The sequence below is a fragment of the Oryzias latipes genome, chromosome 22, assembly GCF_053564925.1.
Source record: "Oryzias latipes strain Hd-rR chromosome 22, Olatipes_Hd-rR_3.1".
In the NCBI taxonomy this organism is placed as follows: domain Eukaryota; kingdom Metazoa; phylum Chordata; class Actinopteri; order Beloniformes; family Adrianichthyidae; genus Oryzias; species Oryzias latipes.
The window spans coordinates 16,742,704-16,766,319 of NC_136258.1; the positions used below are offsets into that span (position 1 = coordinate 16,742,704).

At 37.9% G+C, this 23,616-nt stretch overlaps 2 protein-coding genes and 2 long non-coding RNA genes across 6 annotated transcripts; 3 read left to right on the plus strand and 1 right to left on the minus strand.

Moving 5' to 3' along the window:
• The first annotated feature begins 950 nt into the window (after positions 1-950).
• lrrc74a (leucine rich repeat containing 74A) lies at positions 951-4,718 on the plus strand. The gene is made up of 13 exons (XM_078940837.1): positions 951-1,253; positions 1,399-1,571; positions 1,647-1,754; positions 1,850-1,943; positions 2,090-2,139; positions 2,208-2,289; positions 2,378-2,463; positions 2,731-2,925; positions 3,016-3,111; positions 3,255-3,398; positions 3,518-3,622; positions 3,727-3,812; positions 4,037-4,718. Exons 1-13 carry the CDS (start codon positions 1,103-1,105, stop codon positions 4,644-4,646), a joined length of 1,980 nt encoding a protein of 659 aa, XP_078796963.1. The 5' UTR covers positions 951-1,102; the 3' UTR covers positions 4,647-4,718.
• A 5,087-nt stretch (positions 4,719-9,805) lies between these two features.
• On the plus strand, positions 9,806-23,048 carry rps6kl1 (ribosomal protein S6 kinase-like 1). Of its 3 annotated transcripts, none has more exons than XM_023951560.2 (13): positions 9,806-9,938; positions 10,137-10,237; positions 10,537-10,706; positions 10,804-10,972; positions 11,183-11,307; positions 16,694-16,786; positions 16,960-17,007; positions 19,716-19,848; positions 20,595-22,025; positions 22,104-22,193; positions 22,365-22,447; positions 22,527-22,622; positions 22,704-23,048. In XM_023951560.2, exons 4-13 carry the CDS (start codon positions 10,837-10,839, stop codon positions 22,812-22,814), a joined length of 2,346 nt encoding a protein of 781 aa, XP_023807328.1. In that variant the 5' UTR covers positions 9,806-9,938; positions 10,137-10,237; positions 10,537-10,706; positions 10,804-10,836; the 3' UTR covers positions 22,815-23,048. The 3 variants fall into 3 exon arrangements, with proteins under 3 accessions (XP_023807328.1, XP_023807329.1, XP_023807327.1); XM_023951561.2 differs by having other exon boundaries at positions 10,537-10,653; positions 10,753-10,972; XM_023951559.2 differs by having other exon boundaries at positions 10,537-10,653.
• Positions 12,556-13,550, minus strand: LOC144989053 (uncharacterized). The gene is made up of 2 exons (XR_013653193.1): positions 13,433-13,550; positions 12,556-12,732 (listed from the first exon to the last, which is right to left on the minus strand). It is a non-coding gene; the product is annotated as an uncharacterized LOC144989053 (long non-coding RNA).
• LOC144989052 (uncharacterized) lies at positions 13,116-14,366 on the plus strand. Its single transcript, XR_013653192.1, has 3 exons — positions 13,116-13,209; positions 13,588-13,649; positions 14,291-14,366. It is a non-coding gene; the product is annotated as an uncharacterized LOC144989052 (long non-coding RNA).
• Positions 23,049-23,616: the final 568 nt, after the last annotated feature.

Sequence of the window (23,616 nt, forward strand, 5' to 3'; positions counted from 1 at the left end):
TGAAAATGTTTGAATGTTGATATCAGCAGTATTTGCAATAACTGTTCAGGATTTACATCTCACCTTTTTTTAATGAATCCTACTCTATTTTTCTGTGGAATCGGATAAAATAGACATGCAACAGTTTATTACTTATTTTGAATATGTTTTTTATATTTTTTATATTATTTATTTAATAAACTTTAATATATTTTAAATATTTTAATATAAAAAGTAAATATTACTTTTATAGATGCTAATAAAACCACCAAATTGTACTTCTGGCTGTTTGAGAAATCATAACAGTATGGCCTGTATTATTTTCTTTTTAAATATTTTCCTCTTTTATTTGTAATTTTACGTGTACCGTTGTGTTTGAGTTCTAAATTTTGTCGTTCCAGTGTTATTTATTATTTGTTGCTATTTGTCTGTAAATGTTTCTGTGTTCAATAAAGTTTTTTTTTTTTAAAGTGTGTTTTCCTAGCAACCGCCAAATCCAGACTCATTCAAAAAAAAAAAAAAAAAAAATCCAGACTCATTCATTGGCAATCGGATTGCATAATTTGTCCCTTTGGGGAAAGCTTTTTTTAGTCCAGTGGTGGCGTGCTTCATACCACCACATCCAATGTAATGCAAGTATAAACCAATTTCACAAAGCCCTCATTTCAATCTTCTCAATCTAACATGAAGGACACTTGACGTTTGTAGGTTTGTGGCGTGCAGGAAGTTAATAAATATATGCCTGTGGTTGGAAACCTCTGCACGTGGTGAACTTTAGCATTCACTGACTCCCTGTCAGTTTAGGTGACCCAATTTGTGGCTGAGTTGCTGTTCTTCCTATCTTTGTGAACAGTGATGGCCCTCCATCTCAGCATCCCACTGAGCTCCGAAGAGCAGTCCATTCCTCCACAAATGTTTGTGGAAGCAGTTGACATGCCTGGGTCAGGTGGATGAATACAAGCACACTGGGGCATGCATTTTTAACGAGGGATTGAATTACCTGTTGTGCAGCTCAAATCTACCTCATTTCTCTGGAGACTAGTGGCTGAATCTTAGAAGTCAGTGTTTTGAACAATACAAGAAAAAAACGGACCCAAAGATTGATCATCTTACGTTAATTTTAATGTTTATGATAAAACGTGAATGGACTTTGACAGGAGGCATAATGTCAACACTTTCTATTGAGACACTAAGCTTAAAAGAGCTTGACTCTCCGTCCACGGCTGGGCTCCAAGATTTTGACGAGGATTTTGACAAAGACTTGAATCCTGATGGTAAGCAGACCATGCTATTGTAGTTTCTTTAAATAATTCTCAAACCTTTCAGATAGAGCCGACCTTTTAACCCCAAAACCTTCCTTGTGATGGACGCATACAAAGTTGCATTCACAATGGAGCTTCTTTTATTTTTTGCATGCAGAAAACAAGAAAAACAAGACAGTGTCTGCAGCTGAGGTGTACATGCAAGCCTGCAGGTTGGAGCGGGTGATTCCTGTCTCTCATTTTGTACGTAACGTTGGCACTGCAACCATGACGCTCAACCACTGTGGACTTGGACCTTTAGGGTGCAAGGCAATTGTGACTGCTTTAGTGGTGAGTTAAATCTATCACTAAAAGACACAGTTCAAACATAAATGTATTTAGAAATTTGTTTCTGTTATTATTTAGGGGGACACGCAAATCCGTATTCTTGATCTGGCCGGGAATTACATCCAAGCAGAGGGATCCAGATACCTCATGCAGCTGTTGAGGTTTAACAGCACCATTGAGCACCTGGTGTGTAATGCTAACAACTGATCACTAGAGGGCACAAGTGCCCTACCAGGCCTAACGCTGACTGACAGTGTTTCTTCAATATTTTACTAATTTAGGATTTATCCAACAACCATTTAAAGTCTGATGGAGCTGAATGGGTGGCCAAAATATTGTCTGACAACATTTCACTAAAATCCATTAAACTTTCAGGTAAAAATGCGAATCAGCAGCATCTAAGCTTAATTTATGAAAAGATTACTTAAACTAAGATATACACGAAAATAGAAAGTCAATAAAATCATTGAAAGGTTTAGAGATTAAAGATTTATTCATGCATTTGGTTGTTTATGTTGCAGGCAGCAGATTTATAGATGATGATGCCAAACATTTGGCAGATGCCTTGTCAGTAAGTTAAGCATATTTGTATTTTATTTTCAAGGCTGTTAATAACAGCGGTTTCCCTCGTCTGTGCAGATGAATTCCAGGTTGAAGGAGCTTGATTTGAGCCATAATGAGTTTTGTGGCAAAGGAGGGGAGTATTTGGGGCAACTGCTAGGTATGTTTAGACTTGTGTGCAAATATTCAACACGGCAAATCCAACTGGGATTTCTGTCTTTGATTTAACTTTATTTATTTTTTAACAGCAAACAATGAAGGGCTTGAGGTGTTGGACCTCAGTTGGAATCACCTTAGAATGAAAGGAGCTGTGGCTTTTAGTGCCGGACTAAAGGTGAGTATCTAAAAAATAAATAAATAGCAAGCAATTATCATCTTTCTGAACAGATATAATTTGTAAAATGTAATCAGCATAAATAAAGATTAGCCTAAATTACAAAAGGGGTTTATACAAATATACACCTTGTGTGTCAGAAGATCCACAACCCCCTGTTGTAACAGTAAAATATGTCCAACACAAGGGGCCTTCAGCTCTTATCTGTCTGCTCAGCTGTGTGAAAGGAAAAAAAAATGTAATTTTTTTAAAAATTTTCACTTTAAGGTGAATACAATGTTAAAACATCTTGATTTATCATGGAATGGTTTTGGGAATGACGGAGCTTTGGCCATTGGAGAAGCCTTAAAATTCAACAACACCCTCGTGCATCTTAACCTCAACAACAATCGTCTCACCAATGAGGGTGTCAGCATGCTTTGCAGGGGTCTGGAGTACAATGACACTCTTCAAGTACTGCTGGTATGTGGAAAGCTTAAATTAAGATCTATCCATATTTACCGCAACTCTAAATAAAATGCTTTTTTTTTATATTTTATTTTTCCTTTGCAGCTGGCTTATAACTCTTTAACAGTAGAGGGTGCCCTCGTCCTGGTCAACATAGTGAAAAACACACCCAAAACTGCCTTGGATGAGATTGATTTATGTGTGAGTTTCTATATTCCTGAAGAAAAGACAATAGTTGATCAAGGTCTCAGTCACTTTTAAGACAAAACACAGTTTCGTTTTTTCAAAATGTGTATGCTACACATTTTTAAAAAGCAATCTTTTCCTTATTTTCCTTTGAACAGAATGTACAGGTGAATCAGAACTTTGTGCATTTGCTGGAAGTGACGCGTCAGGAACATCCTGGTCTAAAAGTTCACTATCGAGGTGTTGGGGGCTTCATTGCTAAAAAGCCTCAGAAACGAATAGATCCAATGAAAGTCGTTCAGGTGTGTGTGTTTGCTTTTGTAATATGAATATGAAGCACAAAGAAAAAACATGCATGACTGTTAAAAAGACGACACATAAACTGTATTAAACTTGTATCCATTTCTGTATTGAAATGTAGGATTATCTGGATAAACGGAAGCTGCGCCTGTGGGATTTCTTTCGGAATATTGACAAAGATGGCACAATGCAAGTCCCTGTAACGGATTTCAGAAGAGCAATCCAGGTTTTTAGACAAATCTACTCTTTATACTGAATGAAGGTTTGCAAAGAAACTGAACTAGAAGGCAAAAACAGGATTTTGTATCATTTCTGCATGTTTAATTTCAGCAATCCAGCATTCCTTTGGATGGGTATCAGGTTGAGGAGCTGATTCAGAGACTTGATCGTGGCAGGACTGGAATGGTTGACTACAGGTCGATTTTTTTCACCTTAAGTTTGATCACACTTATATATCCTCATCTGTTTTTACAGTTGCAAAAAGTAAGGTGATGAAGCTTCTTTAAACATTCATTTTATCACTGTTTGCATTTGTGTTTGGGAGTGACTTCCTGCTGGGAAAGCTGGGGATAAATGTAAACATATTTCACCTCAATTATATTTAAAGAGATTCATGACCTTCTCTGATGTTTGTGTTTAGGGGACTGGCAGATACAAGGAAGCAAATGATGAGAGATCATCGCCTCCAACTGAAGAAAGTTGAGTCACGCCAGAAAAAAGAAAAGCAAAAGAGTGATCGAATCCTCAAAACCTTCCAGAGCGCGGTGGAAGCTGTCACACCTCACAGCTCCATGGTCATTTCCCCTGGAGGGGCCAAAGAGGAGTCAAGTGGCCCTCAACCTTTCTCTGCAACCCCTCTTAGCTCATGGCACCACATTGTCATGTCCAACAGCAGCAGATACTCTGTTACTAACCTGAGCAGTGAGCATGTTCACTTACCAGTGTTGGAAGGGGCCTCGTCATACCGTGCCGCCAGCTCTCCAGCGATGCTGTCATTCTCTCAGCCCAACCTGCTCCCTGATTCTCCTCAGTCAGCTGCTGCGAAGACAATCTCTGCTCAGGGTGTTCGGTCTGATCCAGAGATAAGTCACAGCAAGTTAGGTCCCACAACTGACAGCCTAACCAGGTCCAGACCTTCACTTAATACCAAGCATGCTGACGAAAAAGCAAAAACTAAGAAAGTTAAGAAAAAGAAACCAACCAAATTTGCAAATAAAGACTCAAAGAATCATTCAAAAGCTGGAAAATAATACTATGTTTGTATGATTTGGCTTTTGTTTTTTCATGCTGAATCAGTTTACATTGTCAAACATTAAAACAGTTCATTCAAAGAGGCCTCTCTCATTCTTTGTGTGAGTGAGACAAATTCCTCCACAACCGCTTTCTTTCTTGTAACTGAAGGAAACTTGTTTCCAGGCACAAAAGATGATGGTAAGTGTGCATCCAGACACATGCAGCGACCAACAACACTGGCAGTTCGAAGAGACCAACCACATCACAGAAGATGGAGGCTGCATAAATTCTGACAGGCATCATCATCATCACTAAGTGCTGTAGAATGATTGGAAAAATGTGTTTTTTCTACTTTTCTCAGATGGTGGAGTGTTAGACAAAGCTGATAGAATGCAGAAATGAAGCTGTAAAAAAATGAAGAAAAAACCCTGAGGAATACAATGAAGCTGACTTGAAAGAGATGAAGTGGAAGTTCAGTAAGTGGGAGCCCTGATTAAAGATCTGCAGTTCTCTGTCAGCAGCTCCATCTCTGCGTGACAGTCTTTGGATGTGCAGGTTTGTAATTTGTGTATCAGGGGCTCATTAGAGGCTACTCCGGCTAATTAATGATAAAGCATCCTTCAGATTTGCCATTATGGTAAAAATCCTAAACAGGTTGGAGGTGGCCTACAATGAGGTCAGGGTTCTTGTGACCTTCAGAGAATAGATCATGATCTAGCAACAGCTGAATATAAAAAGAAGGACCTTTCAATTCTGACATTGCTAAGCTCATTCACACTGTCACACACAGTGATGGCCTTTTTTTGAAACACAAAACTGATTCCCTCCTTTCTCTGCAGGCCCTTGTGGGGAAAAAAGGAAAAACTTGACACAAATCTCTGAATCCACTATGTAATACTCACAGTCCCAGTGACATGTTGTGTAAATTCCTCACTTATTTAATCCCTAAGATTTATTTTAAAACTTAAATCAAAATTAGTTTACAGTGCAGCCTATTGAAATCTTATTTGAAAACATAAACTCAGATTTAGTATCACATCTGATAATCTACAAGGCTTTTTTCAGTCAAAGGGAGCTATGAAATATAAAATTAAGAGGATTGGTCCTGATATTTTGATTTATTTCAAGCTTAGTCTTAATGAAAAGCATTTGAGACCTTAGCTTTGTCTGTCGTGTTCATTTTTGTATCCACTTTTATTATTTAAGTCTACAAATGTAGTAATATTAGATAATTGATCACATCCTACACGCCAAAACACAACAGTTCAAAGCTTGAAAAAAATATCTCACAGCTCAAGGTGCTGCTTGTGTCTGCCTTTGGTGTTTGTCATCCAAGTTCTGAGCTCATGTTCATCATCACACTGTGGAGGACTGCTGTTACTGGAAACAAGACCACTCATAGCACACAGTGCCTTTAAAATATCGATGCTCTTTGTTTAAAGATAATGGTCATGTGAAAAATGTGTTTGTGAAAAGCTAGAACAGACTTTAAAACCCTTTGGGAAAACTGCAGGAGCTTAGAAAAGATGCTCACAACTCTGCTGCTGCTTTTTCCAGCTCTCAGTGGCCCAGATCATAAGTAGTACCTCTTTTTTCCCTGCATTAATCTATTCAAAACGATTAATTATTAAACATGGATTTTAAAACTGCTTTTTGCAGGTGAACAGCTGGGATCCGGAAATGTGACCACATTTGTAAAGTTCATCAGGTCAGTGTGTTTGCCAAGTGAACCTGTGTATTTGACACCACCCTTCCTGCCATCCCAGTTAGGAAGATGCATCAAGTCAGCAATAATCGCATTTTGGAAGCTGACATTGAACAGACCAAGTCAAGCTGTTATTATCCATCATCAAAGCTATCTGTGCAGTCATGTGTGCCAAACAGATCCCTGGATCTATCCACTAAAGAAATCTTCTTTTCCTATGACACCAAGAACAAAGAAAAAAGGGCGTTTCAGGAGATATTTGGCAACATGGACTTTAGTCCATCAGACTAGGCAAGGCAAGGCAAGTTTATTTGTATAGCACAATTCGTACACAAAGTAATTCAAGGTGCTTCACAAAACAGAAAAATGCATTAAAATCACAATACATCATAGAAATAATCAACATAAAATTTACTTTAAAAGAAAAGGAAGAAAAAAAAAGATTTAAAAAGAAAGGAAGGAAAGAAAGGTGCAGATAGGACCTTTCAGTCATATACACGGCTAAACAGAAATGTTTTAAGTCTAGATTTGAACATGAACATAGAAGAGGCCTGTCTTACGACTTCAGGGAGGCTGTTCCAGATTTTAGCTGCAGAATATTGAAACGCTGATTCCCCTTGTTTAGTTCTGACTCTGGGAATCAACAGGAGGCCGGCCCCTGAGGTCCTCAGAGTACGAGATGGTTCATATGGCACTAACATGTCAGAGATGTACTTTGGTGCGTGGCCATGGAGAGACTTGTACACAAGCAGAGCTGCTTTGAAGTCTATTCTTTGAGGTACAGGGAGCCAGTGCAAAGACCTGAGCACAGGACTAATGTGATCATACTTCCTGGTTTTGGTCAGGACTCGAGCAGCAGCATTCTGGATGTACTGAAGCTGTTTTACAGCTCGTTTGGACAGGCCGGTGAGCAGGCCGTTACAGTAGTCTAACCTACTGGAGACAAATGCATGGATAAGTATCTCCAGGTCTCGCTTTGAGATTATGTTTTTGATTTTGGCAATGTTTTTCAGGTGGTAAAATGCCGCTGATGTTACTGACTTGATATGGCTGTTAAAGTTCAGGTCAGAGTCCATGATTACCCCTAGATTTCTGACTTGATTTGAGGGTTTGAGAGACAGAGAATGAAGGTAGCTGCTGACAATTTCTCTTTGTTTCTGTGGGCCAAAAACAATAACTTCGGTCTTGTCTGAGTTTAGCTGGAGAAAGTTGTTCTGCATCCACGCACTGATCTGTTGGAGGCAGTGGTTGAGAGAATCCACCGGCCCATATTCACCTGTTGTCAGTGACACATAGATCTGAGTATCATCTGCATAGTTGTGATAAGATATGTTATTACTGCGTATTAACTGCCCTAGTGGCAGCATGTAGAGGTTGAACAGAAGGGGTCCCAGGATCGATCCCTGGGGCACACCACAATTCAAGCCCATGTAGTCTGAGACACAACTCCCAATTTCAACAAAATATTTCCTGTCTTCTAGATAAGACTTGAGCCAACTTAGGGCAGATCCAGAGATGCCAACCCAGTCTTGGAGTCTGTGCAAAAGGATCCCATGATCAACAGTATCAAAGGCAGCGCTCAGGTCTAGCAGGATTAAGACAGAGACTTTTCCATCATCAGTGTTCAGGCGGATGTCATTGGTTACCTTAGACTAGAAGCTTAACATGCCAAACAACGACTATGATGATTTCTACTGTAAAACTTGGTAAAAACGGAAACCGTATTACAGAAAAGAATGTTTGAAACAGGTATTTAAAAGTCATGTGGATGTTTTAGGGGAACAAAAGATGCTTGCTAATTATTATTTTTTGGATAATGCTCGCTTCTTTAACCCTTGTGCTATCTTAGATGACCCCAACCTTACTTTGACGTGTTATTCCTACCACGACAGAGGTGGATAAAGGTGGAAAGATTTCATGAAATCCATGGACACCACTGAAGATCACAAATCATTGCAGAAAAAAAGGTTCAGAGCACTGTCTACTGGGTCTAGATGACCCAACTCCCAATGTTAAAGTGCCCAGGATAGCACAAGGGTTAAAACTATTTCAACAATCTAATTATCCTCTGCGCTGTATTTTGAAAGTTATACAAACAGTGAAAATAAGATGCCAAAATGGGTGAAAAAAATCCAAGGGAGAAAGGATTAGGTAAGAAAAGTTGTTGGAGTTTTGAAAACTTGTGGACTATTTCAATATAATTGGTTTTTCTTTGTTCTTTTCCACAGTTTTGTATTTTAGTGTCAATGTAATTTTTGTTGCTTTACTCTTCCTTGCTTGTAATAAGTCCCACAAAACTAAAAATAAAAAAGAAAAGCATTTAGTGGAAAATCAAGTTTGTGACTTAAGATTATAAAAGATTAATTTTTTAGACTCATTGTGTGCTGGTGTTCTGGTCTTGCATTTGGTTAGAAGATAACGGTGTATAATTAGTCATAGTACTTCATCTTTGGATGATTATTGAAGTTCTGAAGATGACAGAAATAAACTATGAGAAATTCGCCCCAGCTTAACTGTTGGCATTGAGTAAGCCTGTTCTCATTTCCCATCATCCATCTGTTTACCCGCTCTCCCGCTAGCTTACTGCCCGTCACACCCCTAACCCAACATTACCAGTGCAACAAAAATGTCGAGCAATATCGGAACTATCCAGCCGAATAGTTTTGAGCCAGATTCCAATTTAGACAAAAAAAATAAGACGTACTTGGATTTATTTGTCTAAGTAAATGCATCAGATTGGAGCAAAACGGGGAGCTTGTGGCTTGCCGACTGAAGTGCCTACATCACTCCTACGGGCTTTTTCCAACTGCATTTTTTATCTGCTCCCGATTCACCACAGTTTGAATAAAGACATATTCAGAAAAGAAGTTTTAATTTTGATTTTTTTTTTCATAAATATTCACCATCATGAGAACAATGCTACAAAAACATGTTAATAACACCAAAAACTCACTTTTCATTGGAGTGGGTCTTTAATTAAATGTTTTGTTTTCTTCTAAAAAAGTCACCAAATAATTGGACTTAAAGAAAATAGAACAATTCCCTTTGAACATTCTGGATTAATTTGATGGGATCATATGTCAGAGTTAGAGTCCTAATGGAGTATTTCTCCCCCTTTCTGGAACCCGGCCTTCCCCCTGGGTGTGTGTTTGGAGTGGGGGGAGACACTCTCCTTTGTGCTGCAGTTGGAGCCGGCTCCATCTGGTACATTACACCAAGACTCAGCAGATTAAGATCACTAATTCTTTCAGTCACAGTGAATGGCAGAGATCAAACAGCAAAAGTGACTTTTCTCTGATATTTAAGCTGAACTCTAAAAACAAGCTCTCAGTCTTTAAAAATGAGCAGAACTGAAATGTCTGTCGCGCTCAGCGAACAAAACGGCCCTGTCCCTTTAAATCTTCCAGCATCTGCGAGGCTAGAGTGGGGGAGAGGCTGCCTTCTGTGAAATTGAACCCTGAAGTGACATCACGCTCAGCCAATCAGGAGCCTCGCAGAGCTCTCTCTTCCTCTCTTGCTTGTGGGATGAGTGTACTCTAGCTGCTGAGGACGCAGGCCGCTGCTGATGCTGATGCTGCTGTGGTGGATGGCTGCCTGACATCAGGTACAGTGTGTGCATTCTCTGTCTCTGCATGGTTTCTCTTTGACTTTGATCCATTCTCTGGTTAAAGTGACACTTTCTCTGAAAACACATGCTAAGATGAGGAACGGCAATGGAGTAGCTTCAGACTCCTCAGATGGGGCTACATTCCTCACTGTCACTGAGGTTGTATAGCTTATATGTGTTTTTTTTTGTTTTTAGTATGGCTGAAGTGGTGGAAAATTAAGGGGTTTAAGATTTTCTTGTGACTCGTTAGTCACAATCTGCACTGATGGGCTTGACATGGAATCTGAAGCATGCTGGTAAGGATTTTTCAAAATCCCTCATTTTTTCCCTGTGGCAGCCAGCTTAAAATGTTGTATCTAAGTGCAAGTACACCTTTTTTTTTGCAACGAAGCATACTTTTTTAGACTAAGTTTCTCCAGGCTTGTATTCCACATTTTATCAAATTTTATGTATAAATAAAGTAATTACCCCAGGACATTATGACAAATGCCTCAAATAGAATCATCTTTTCATTTCTTTCCATTCATCTGAGATGGAAGCTGCACGCTTGTACTCACTTCCTGTTCTGATCTCAGGGTTAACTCTTTGTTTCCAGAATATCATGCTTTGCTCCAAAGACCCTTTGCCTGCATTCAGAGTGGGGAGCCAGTCGCCCACAGAGCACGGCGACAACAGAGATGCATCCTGCAGTAAATAAGGCTCAAGAGCAAAGGTGAACAATGAATCGAAAAGAAAAACCTTTAAGAGGCAATAGGAAACAGAAGTGTAAGATTCAGTTTCTGTTTCCAATTTGGAAATCTACATAACACAGCTGTGTCTGGAGGACGTCCAACTTCATAACAGAAGTTTGTGCCACGAACAGGCCTGTCTGGACAGATCTGAGAAGAAGGGAGCGATGGCAAAGAGAGATTACTTGGTGGAGGCGGCAAAGCAGATCCGCATGGCACTGGACAGTGAGGTCAATGAGGACTACGAGGCAGCTTTCAGCTACTACAAGAATGGAGTGGACCTGCTGCTAAACGGAGTTCAATGTAAGTGAGTAAATCTGGCCGTGAATCAGTGATGAGGAAAAAGACTCATGATGAGGATGAGTAATAAAAACAGGAAGTCGAACAGTAAATGCTGATGACAGAGTTTTCCACGTGGTCAGCTGCTGCACTTCCCACTACTTAATGGTTTACGCTTCTGTCACACCGACTGTTTTTATTGGTGCTGTAAAGAAATGTGTCTGTGTTGAACAGTGGACCCAAACAAGGAGCGGAGGGAGGCTGTGAAAAGGAAAACAACCCAATATCTGAAGAGAGCGGAGGAAATCTTTATCACACATCTACAGGATAATCTCGGAAAAGGAAGCTGCCATTTAGGGGTGAGACTTCAATCCAATCCTATCATTTACATTATCATTGGAAACAAAGTCAACATGTTGAACTTGACTAGATAGCTCTTAAATTCATAGATAAAATCATGTGTAGCTAATACCAAAGCCACAATAAAGGACATCTTTGCGTCCTTGATAAAAAAAACGTTTTTTTTTTAAACCATCATGAATGTTTGAACAACTGCACATTCTTACTGACAGCTCTGAGCATGGAAGCTAAGTTTAGTTCAAGCAAAAATAAACTGTCACTCAGTGTTAACAAAACTAAATTCATGATTTTTGGAAATCGCCACATTCCAGCAGATGTAGAAATAAAACTTGGTAACGCTTTCTTTTACAGTACAGTACTTACAGTGTACTTAAGTGGTATTTACATGGTACTTATAGTGTAACTACTGGGTACTTTCAGGGTACTTACATGGTACTTTTTATGGAATTTACTGGGTACTTACAGTGTGTTTACATGGTACTTTACTGGGTACTTACATGGTACTTTTTGTGTCTACTCTGTACTTACATTGTACTTACTGTGTATTTATATGGTACTATTTGGTTCATACCTATGTGGTACATACTGGGTATTTATAATATTCTTACTGGGTATTTACATGTTGTGCAAAGGTGTCTTTTATGGTACTTACCACATGTAAGAACAAGGTAAGTACAAATAAAGTACCTTGACCTTTAGGTCTGCACTCGCTGCACGTTTCATGGTATTTACCATGAATTTACCACAGAAACTACCCCTTAAGTACAGTGAAACTGTAACTGTAAAAGAAAGTCAGCCCTATTTCCACTCAACTACATGGTACTTTCATTGCTAAATACTGGGTATGTTCACTTGAATAGTACTTGGTACTTACCCCTTAAGTACACTGAAACTGTAACTGTAAAAGAAAGTCAGCCCTATTTCCACTCAACTACATGGTACTTTCATTACTAAATACCGGGTATGTTCACTTGAATAGTACTTGGTACTTACCCCTTAAGTACAATGAAACTGTACTGTAAAAGAAAGTCAGACCTATTTCCACTCTATTACATGGTACTTTCAGTAGTAAATGCCACTTATTACCTTCCCGTACAGTGTACATGAACACACTTGGTCTTCTGACCTCACCACATGAGACAATGCTAACCTGTTGGTAAGGGTAAAGTAACTACATTGTAAAAACATATTCTGGCCTGATTACTTCTTGTAACATGAGGCAAGTTTAAAGAGAAACAAGACAGCAGTGAAAACAACAATCTTTAATATGATACATGTCTGCAGCATACAAAGTGTCATCACAATGAAATAGGTTTTAAGTACAAAACAGTACAAAGGAGAATTCTAAAAAACACATTATTGGCCTGAGGGTCCTGCTTTTTGTCCAGTTTGGTAAAGGTGCAGGACTTCTTCAGGGTTTGTAACTGCAAGAAAATTCACAATATGAGCTCAAGTGAACATAAAAAGCATAACGACTTTGATGAAATACAAAATAAATTTTACTTATTTAATCATTTCTGTAATGAGTTTGATAAATCTCTATGAATTTTTTTATCGCTTTGACTGTAATGCTTGAAATTAATCAAGTACTATCCTCATTTAAAAACATGATAATAAATTATTCAAAACTTAACTTTTTTTAAATATTGTTCTAAAAATGAACTTTTTAAAATATATATTATATAATGTCAGGAAAATATGTAAAACAACAAGGCTAAATAATTAGTTTTAATACTAAAAACACCCCGAGTGTGTGTTTTTGTTAAGTATGGCAGGGGAAGTAAAGTTGCAAATTCCCAGCGCACTTGAATGCAGCACAACTACCCCCAAAGTGAACGTGCAGATTAATCCGGAGAACCTCGAGGCGCGCGCAACAGTTTGAATTTCTCTTCATCTGGCAGGTAAACCAGTGGTTTTTTTTTTTTTAAATATTGGATAAATTACATGTAAATATTTAAACTGATCAAACTTTATAAAGAAGCTAACCTCGTGATTTCAAGCCGCTATCTCTGTGTTTGAAACGTGACTTAAGAGCCTGTCTACCTTGCTGCAATAATTTCAGTTATTTCATGTATACATTTTCAAAGTTTCTAATGAAAATCTACAAACATTTTTGTTACTTACCAGGAGAGAGGCAACTGTAAAACAAGCACGTAGCCTAAATGATAAAGTCTGTTGTTCTGTGGTCGTTTGACTGAGCGCACGTCTTTCTGGGAAAATCAAAGAAAGGCGTTTATTTAAAATAATGATGACGTACTTCCGTCTTTTTACCGCTTTAGATCAGCTGTGGTGAAGAAGACATCCCAGACGAATCCGTGAAGCCACAGGAGAGTAAGCTAAAGTAAGCTAAATCCACCAAGTGGACATATTATTTACATTAATGAAGTTTAAATGCCGTTTCCCCATTTTCTTTTCTTTCGCCGTTTTTATTTTATTTTTATTTATTTATTTATTTTCAAATATGATAGAGACAACAATACCACCCAACAGTGAATGTAAATGTTTGAAAATTAAAACATATTTTTGTGAATAACTGTGTTGAATTTGAAATTGCCTATTTATTTATTTTTTCCTTTTCTTTTACACTGCAATGTTTTTCATGCTAATGCAAATTGTAGGTGCGAATAATATTTATAAAGAATAAATACACACAGCAATTGCCAATTAAAACATTGCTTTTGTCATTCTTTGTCTAAACAAATTTGATTTTTTTATGGCAATTTTGATTTTTTTTCTTTGATTTCTTTTTTGTTGTTCTTGTTTATGTAACTAAAATATAAAGTTGTGAATAATTTATTGTCATGTTCATAAATGAGGATAATTGATTAATTTCAAGCATTACAGTCAAAGCTATAAAGAATTCACAGAAATTTATCAAACTCATTACAGAAATGATTAAATAAGTACAATTTATTTTGTATTTTATCAAAGTCGTTATGTTTTTTATGTTCACTTGAGCTCATATTGTGAATTTTCTTGCAGTTACAAACCCTGAAGAAGTCCTGCACCGTTACCAAACTCTGCTGAAAGAATTTTGATGGACAAAAAGCAGGACCCTCAGGCCAATAATGTGTTTTTTGGAATTCTCCTTTGTACTGTTTTGTACTTAAAACATATTTCATTGTGATGACACTTTGTATGCTGCAGACATGTATCATATTAAAGATTGTTGTTTTCACTGCTGTCTTGTTTCTCTTTAAACTTGCCTCATGTTACAAGAAGTAATCAGGCCAGAATATGTTTTTACAATGTAGTTACTTTACCCTTACCAACAGGTTAGCATTGTCTCATGTGGTGAGGACAGAAGACCAAGTGTGTATGTACACTGTACGGGATGGTAATACGTGTACATACCCAGCATTTACTACTGAAAGTACCATGTAATAGAGTAGAAATAGGTCTGACTTTCTTTTACAGTTACAGTTTCAGTGTACTTAAGGGGTAAGTACCAAGTACTATTCAAGTGAACATACCCAGTATTTAGTAATGAAAGTACCATGTAGTTGAGTGGAAATAGGGCTGACTTTCTTTTACAGTTACAGTTTCACTGTACTTAAGGGGTAGTTTCTGTGGTAAATTCATGGTAAATACCATGAAACGTGCAGCGAGTGCAGACCTAAAGGTCAAGGTACTTTATTTGTACTTACCTTGTTCTTACATGTGGTAAGTACCATAAAAGACACCTTTGCACAACATGTAAATACCCAGTAAGAATATTATAAATACCCAGTATGTACCACATAGGTATGAACCAAATAGTACCATATAAATACACAGTAAGTACCATGTAAGTACAGAGTAGACACAAAAAGTACCATGTAAGTACCCAGTAAAGTCCCATAGAAAGTACCATGTAAACACACTGTAAGTACCCAGTAAATTCCATAAAAAAGTACCATGTAAGTACCCTGAAAGTACCCAGTAGTTACACTATAAGTACCATGTAAATACCACTTAAGTACACTGTAAGTACTTTACTGTAAAAGAAAGCGTTACCTAAAACTTGCCATTGATAATCGTGTCCTGGAAAAAGTGTCTGAAATCAAGTTCCTTGGAGTAATTATGGACGACAAAATAAGCTGGAAACCACAAATAAAGCAGGTCAGAGCTAAAATTGCAAAATAGGAGTGTTGGGGAAAAACACACCATACTCTCACTCACAAAGCACATTTAATAATATATTCATCCATAATACTACCGTATATACAGTACAGTGTAGAAGTTTGGGGAAATACTTATAAAACAAACCTACAGTGTTTATATATCTTACAAAAAAAGCTGTCCGAATTGTTCATGGAGTGGACTATGGGTCACATACAAACGCTCTATTTTTAAAGTCGAGTTTATTGAAAATATGGGACCTAGTGAAACTTAAAACGGCTCTCGTCATGTACAAAGCCAGATACAACTTACTTCCAATAAACTTACAGAAAATGTTCAAAGACAGAGACGGGAGTTGCAATCTAAGAAAAAAACTGAATTTCAAAAAGCAGTGCATTTGAACAACAAAAACGAAAATGTGTCTATCAAATTGTGGTGTGGATTTATGGAATGGATTGATGAAGGTTTAAAACAAACCAAAAGTTTTTATATATTCAAAAAACCTACAAGAAGTCACTAATAGAACTTTATAAGGCCAGAAATGATTAATAAAACAAAAAATGTCACTTTTGCACAGTTGCCATGCAGAATTGTACCGTGAATGTTTTGTAGCTATCTGTAAAATACGCGTATTGAATACGCACATCATCAGGTTTTGTAAAAAGGGGTGGGAGCAGACAAGATTGTTTCGTCAACCCACTCCTTGTCAAGCACACTGTATTGTTTTAGGTCTTTCTTAAACCACTGTATTATTTTAATTTTTCATTTGTGTTTGAAATAAACTAAACTAAACTGAAACGGAAAAGAATATGGGATTTTGAGCGACATGTTACTGTAATATATGACCTCAATAGACACACAGTTATCCATAACTAGATGGGTATCCTTTTTTTCTCTTTTCAGTTTTATATTTTTAATGTTTTTGAACTTCATTTGGACAAGGAAAACATTATGATTATTTCAATCCATGACCTCATTTAGAATATTTATTTTATATTTATCTAAGCTGAAAAAAACACACACCACATTCTGGATATGCTAACATACCGGTAAGTCTCCCACAATCCACCTCTCGCCTATTAAAAATTAACTTTTTTAATAAAAGCTGATTGCTTTTTTACCTCCTACTCTGGTGATATGTATTTAAATGAATGAGTAACTTCGCTAAGTCTGCAAATGGTACAAATTCTCTGCCAGAACTTTGAAGTTGTGGAAAACTTACAATTTTGTTCAATATTTTAAGCCTTGACTGCTTTGACTATGACCCTCTGTGTGTCTCAACAGGGTTACAGTAGTTTGAGATTCCGTCCAATCAGACACCTGAGTTCACCTGTGGAGGATCTGGAGATGTGTAAAGTGGTGGGAGTCAACGATAAGGTAGTTCCCTTTTTTCCTAAATTCCGTACTTTATATCTTGTTTAAATGACTCACAAAAAATAGGTCAGTGAATGATTGCCTGCTTTCTCAGTGTTAAAAGTTATTCACGAGAGAGACAGACTGTAATGATTTACCTGCTTTCTGTGGTTACAATGTTGTTTTCTATTCAAAAGGTCCTGATTGTACAAAGTATGGTCAACAAAGAGACGTTTGTTGTGAAGGTAAGAATGCATCGGATCAAAAAAAAAAAAGATGAAGATTGCACTTTAACAAAAGCAGGTGTGTTTTTGTGTGTGTTCTATCTGAGTAATTCCATTAGTCTTCAAATCCCACCTCTCTTGGGGACGAAAAGGACTTTGAAATTAAACGTTCTAAGCTGTTGTTCCTAAGGTTCTAAGCTGTTGTAAATGTGTGTCTTTTTTCCATTTGTTTGTTTGTATGTATATTTATTTTCGAACAATACATCGAAAACAATAAAACCAACAAAAGGAAACAACAAAGGAAAATGTTGAATTGGTGATAAATTAAAATAATGACATCAATATATAGTTCGAAATTGAGTGGGAAGAAGTTAGAACTTTTTAAATTACCCCAAACAATATACCTTAAGTTTATACAGTAAAATCTACATCAATACTGGCATTACTTATCTTTCGTTGTCATCAATATCTGGCCACATAATCATACACAAACAAAGATCTACACACAAATATGTTTACAGACATACCAGATTTACCATTCGTATACCGGTACTTCCGCTGTTCATAATTCTTTCCACTGGAACCTCAACACCCGCCCGTCATCCTCACCAAGAATAAACAATATACACAACACAGTAACTCATTCATGTAACACAGACAACAATCTGAATAACTAAATTAGATTGATCAATCTTCTTCATAACTATATTTACTGAAAACTACTATCTTATGTATTTGCTTAAAATGATATACACTGTTGCTCAATCGTAGCACATCATTTAGACTGTTAACTAAATTCCATATATTGTTATACAAAAGCTCTTCTCATTTGTGTGTGCCTCAAGTACTCTAAAATAATTTTCTTTCCTCAAACTAAAACCCCCCCAATCTGTCATAAAACATTGATTGTAAATGTACTGGAAGTACATTATGTCTTGCTTTTTAAATCAGTTGTAGTATTCTGTGTTCAAAAAGTTTTCAAATCTTTGATTTTAGAAATAACGGATTAGTGTGATGTCGATAACTTACATCATGAATAGTTCTCACTGCTCTTTTTTGTAAAATGCACAACAGTTTTAAAGAGGTTTTGTATGTACTTCCTCAAATTTCGAAATCGGCAAGTATAGTAACGCAAGAGAATTATACAGTATGTGGCGCACACTTTTGGTTTACAATGTTTTTTCACTTTGGCCATTATTGAATTGCTTTTTGATATTTTTGTTGGTGCAGAACTAATATTATGTTTCCAGGAAACTTGTCATCTACAGTCCCCCCCTGGGAATTTGAAATGATTCACTGTTTCTAATGTCACTCCTGCTATTTTTATCTGAATTTGCTCTTTTATATTATTGTTGCCAAAAAACATCCTATTAGTTTTATCCATATTCAGTGATAACTTATTTCTGGCAAACCAATCCTTCAGGTTATATATTCCTCTGGTTGCTTTGGTCGGGAGTTCCTGGATGTTTTTGTCAGAAAATAAAAGGATTGTATCATCAGCAAATATTATAAATTTCCTTTCATGGGATGTTTTGACAGTATCATTAATGTAAAGATTAAATAAAACGGGCCCATTCTCTTCTATGACAGTTAGTTCCATTAGAGCCAGTGATGTTGATCTGTTCACTCTAAAAAAAAGTTTGTTTTAAAGTTTCAAAGTTTTGTTTTTAATTTCATCCACATCTTTCTGAGTATACTCCAGGCTTGTTTTTATTTCCTGCATTTCTCTTGTTAACATATCTAATCTGGCATTTGTTGAGTCCATTAACACTTTGACAAAACCTTTGAAGCTATCTTGTTGATGTAACAATGCAGTGAATAGTTGTTTTTGTTGGTGTAACAACTCATTAACCCGAGTCATGGACACATAGTCTTCTTCCATCTGTTCTTCTACCTTTGACCCTTTGGGTGGCACTTTATATCTGCTGGTGAAGTCTGAGCCTGGTGGTTGCTAGTAAAGGCTAGACCTGGTGGGTCCTGGTGAAGCCTGAGGCTGTTAGCTGTTGGTGAAGCCTCGGCCTGGTGACGGCTTCTCCTCTGGTGTGGCAGTGGCTGCTTTTTGTTCAGGATTTTTCCAGTCAAAAGCAGTTTGTGAGGAATAGCCTCATGCGAACTGGACAAATGTCACAAAAAAGTGTTTCTATTGAAGCGCATGTTTGTTAAATGAATGTTTAGAAAATTGCTGATATATCTAATTTAAACTATGATCAATCCATCACACAAAGATTTAAAGCAGAAGAAGCTGTTTGCCAGTTGCAGAAAAGGTTTGGAATATTTTTATGGTCGCAACTTAGCACGCTCAGCTGTGCTGCATTACATGTTCCTCACAAATGTGGCACCATTCCTAAGGAGAAAAAGAGATTCCAGTATCATACAATTTATTTTTGGCGAGGAGGATTTTTGCAAAAAAATACTACTAAATAAAAATTTGACATCTTATGCAAAATCCATGGGAAGCACCTGTCCATTGAAGTGCAGGGGGCGTAATGTTGCTCCGTAGCCTCCATATAGGTTAGTATGAGAGCCTCTCTAAATATCCCACAGCAATAATTTCTCTAACTCTTTCAGAGATTGGAAGCCTTATCTCAAATTTCAGTTGGAGTAGCATCTAGGCTAGATTTCCTCAAAATGCTCATAGATCAACAGTTCTTCATTTTTTTCCCAAATGGTGCACTGCTTTTTAAAAAATTGCACAGAAGCTGTTCTAAAACAGCGTTGTGTTCCTGCAGAGTTTGGTGAAATCAAGCTGGGAGAGCAGAGATCAACCAACCATCATTCCTCAAGGCGTGCCATACATGGTCAAGCTGCTGCGATATTATGTCAGTGAGGATGCAGTGTACCTGCATCTAGATCACATCAAAGGTGACATATTTACATATATGTGCAGCATTTTGTTAGGAGAGATTTTAGCATTAGTTCCACTAAGATGGGTCTGCAACTTGAGGGTACTGCTCTTTCATCCCACCATCGTTGCTTTTTGGCTTTAAAGAAAAAGGCAAACAATTTGAATAAATATTAGGTTAGTTAGTTAAGTTAAAAACCTATTCTAATCTACGCTGCACAACCGTGCCTAGTTGTCATTTAGGTTTTAAAGTATATGATTGCATTTACATGTATAAATAAAAATAATTGGATTCTACCAATGTTGACATATTTATCCTCTTAAGGTAAAATGAGAAAACGGATGAAGGGCCATCCAAGTCATAATGACAGAACATTCCCTGTTTGACTAAGTTTTCTTGCCTTTTTAATTTAAATAAATCTGAAGCAGCAGGTGGAATTTATTTCACACAGGATTTAGTTTTTTTTAAAAAGATCTTAAATTGCTGCTGTCTAAAGTAAAAGAAGGTAAAGTTGTTATTAGAGTAAAAAGTAACATTTTGTGATTTAGTAATTGTAATTGAACTTATGAGTGAAGGGATTATAACTACAAATTAGTAAATAGATAAAGTGTATTCTTGTAAATAGTGACTTTACGACTCTTGATAGGTTTTAGTCAGTAAGGAGCAGAACCAAACAGTTCTTTTAGCTTTAAGGGTTGCAGACCCCAGTACTAAGGGATGCAGAGAAAAATATGAAGAATATGTCAGTTTGTTTGTAATTTTCAGGTGGACGGCTCTTTTCCAAGCTGCACAAATTGAACACAGATAAGGCCAAGGAGCATCCAGAATGCCTCACCTCCGGCCAGCACAACGTCAAGCTGAAGACCAGCCACACCTCATGCACAATCAGCACAGACTACCAGCACGGCACCCAAGCACCAATGCAGAAATCAATTGATGACAGCACAGATGCGGACTTTCCGACCTCTTGGGATGAGACCCAGCGGCGGCTGGAAAGCTGTGGGACTCACTCCTACATCGAGGAGACGGGTTGCCTGCAGAACACCCGATCTGCAGCATCGTTTTATAACAAGCTGGATCGGCTAACTCTGCTGTCTGGCCCAACAAGCTCACAGGTCAACACCCATATCCACCCACCAGCTCCTAGTTTGTGTTTGCACTCCAGTGAAACTCAGGAAAAGCCTGCTCTTCCTCTCTCCTGCACTCGAGTCAGTCAAGCTCTTGATGTCATGTCAGAAATCCATAAAAAGACAACAGGGATGGGGCTGGTAGAGTGCAGCTCGGACTTTGAAGCAGCTTGGAAAGCTGCCGACCCGACACTCAGCTGTGAGAACATAAACCCCTATGCAGTCAGCGACAGTGAACTGTCAAGAACACTGGGACAAACTTCTCCTCAAAAACATCTGAACACATTTCTGAAAGCAGGGTCAACAAACACTGACAATAAGGGTTTGAGCTCCTCTCCTGCCATCTTGCATCTTCCTCTTCATCATCAGTCATATGGGAAGGCATCGTGGGACACTAATGGTTCTGACCAGGGGTCTTTTTTAGGAGGCAACTCTTTAGAAGTAGTTCCAGACTCAAAGCCACACAGCATTAGTCCCACAGCAGAGGAAAAGAACGGTATGGTAGTTTTAAAGAGTACTGACAGAGCCATATTTTCTGACTCAAAAAACACTGCAGAAAGATTTCAGTCTTTTTCTGGTCCTCTTCACCTCACCACTGCAGAAAAAATGAAGTCTGTTTTGGGGATCACCTTGGGGGGCTTCTCAGATGTTAAATGTAAAAGTGAAACACATCCTAATGGAGGACAAAAGAATGCAGCAATGGTCTGTGAGTTGGCATTCTCTGCAGAGAAAACAGCAGCCTCAAAACACAGATGTCGTGTTGGCTGGTTCTCCCCTGATCCTCTTGGAGTCCTGCCCCAGAGCAAGGAAGGGGATGGAGACGTTTCTGTGAATCCAGAGGGGAAAGAAGAAGACCAAATCATTGAGGTGGACGGCTGGTGCCACCTGCTGCCGTTCTCTAGCAGGCCTTCCAGGCCTGAAGACAAGGCCATGCACACCTGCTGGGGGCTTCCAGAAGCAGATGTAAGAGTGTGGGGAGCACAGATACTTTTGGCCCTTGAAAGTCTGCATGAGCAAGGCATCCTGTGTAGGGATCTCAACCCGAGAAACATTCTGCTGACCAGCAATGGTGAGTTCCTGAAGAGAAGTAAAAAAAAAACAATCTCCGAACACTTTAAGGTCAACTCTCTTTGACTGTTTTTCCCAGGAAAAGTATGTTTGACGTTTTTCAGCCAGTGGAGTGAAGTTCAGCCTGAGATTAACTCCAAAGCAATGGAACAGATGTACTGCGCTCCAGGTACTAATGTCTTTGACTGACACCTGCATCTATATTTTAGTCTAATCTGCCACCTAGTGGCAGTATGCAGGTGGCCTGATAGATTTACTTAAGATTCTATCATTGGGACGTGCACTGAAATGAAAAAAAGTATCAGATGTGCTTACAGCTAAGATCATTGTGTGTTGACAGAAATCGGGGGAGTGTCCAGAGTTACAGAGGCTTGTGATTGGTGGAGTCTTGGTGCTTTGCTTTTTGAGCTCCTCACAGGAATGGTGCGTTAATAGACCTAATATAAAGGTAGGGTTGATTTTTTTTTAAATCAAATTCAAACTACTGTCACATTTTTTGCAGCCACTCTGGCAGCTCCATCCGGCAGGAATCCACTCCCACACCCAGCTCCTCATTCCCAACCACCTTAGTGCTGCAGCTGCATCTCTCCTTACTGAGGTTACGTTTCAGGCCTAAACACCCTTCTTAAAAAAAAAAAAAAAAACAGCAATAAATGAAGTAATTTCTTTTATTCCACAGCTGCTTCAGTTTGATGCTGGCTACCGCTTGGGTTCAGGAGGGGGAGGAGTGAGCGACATCAAGTGTCACCCCTTCTTCAGCGGCGTATCTTGGAAAGCTTTGACCTGCTAACAAGATCACTACTTTTGCATATCTGAAAAAGTTGTGCCAACCCGGACTTTAGTGGTTCTGCTGGAGGTGGACAGAAAGGACGCAGAAACTTTCTGTGCTTCCCATGATGAAGAACCGAACAAAGGTTGGACAGAAGTGCGGACACACAGTCTGGAAAGAGGACAATCTACTTAATTTTTAAAATGTACCGATTCCTAACATGCAGTTTTGATCAATGAAATTCTACATACCACACGTGTCATTTCTGCTCATTTCCCTCAGTTATTATACAAAAGCCTATGATAGACAATAAGGGGATTCATTTATTTGATATCAACAAAAACCTAAAGTTAAACATTTTTTAATGACAGCTCATACTAACGGATATTTGTTTTAAAGTTTGGACTTATCTAGAGGAACATCCGTCAATTCTGGATGATGGTTGTCCTAACAGTCATTCTGTTAGGGAATGAATACACCAAGTCTTCAGTCTTTATGAATCACATATAAAACAGAATCATAACATATTCCCGTCAAAAACTTAAATTTTATGCTTAGTCTTATCAAGATTGAATATGGGGAGTCAAGACTTTTTTCTACCATCAAAAAGAATCCATAAATCAGTCATGAGCCGTTTTGTTCCATTTTTTGCCTTATATTCACACTTTAAAAGTAGAAAAGTTTTTGCTGAGTACTAAAGATATAAAGGTAATAGGAGTAAGATACATAAGTCATAAACATACTTAACTTCTTCATGTCTGAATATATTTTAAGCTATATAACAAAAACCATTTTGTTTTCAAGTATAAGCCAAATAAATTAA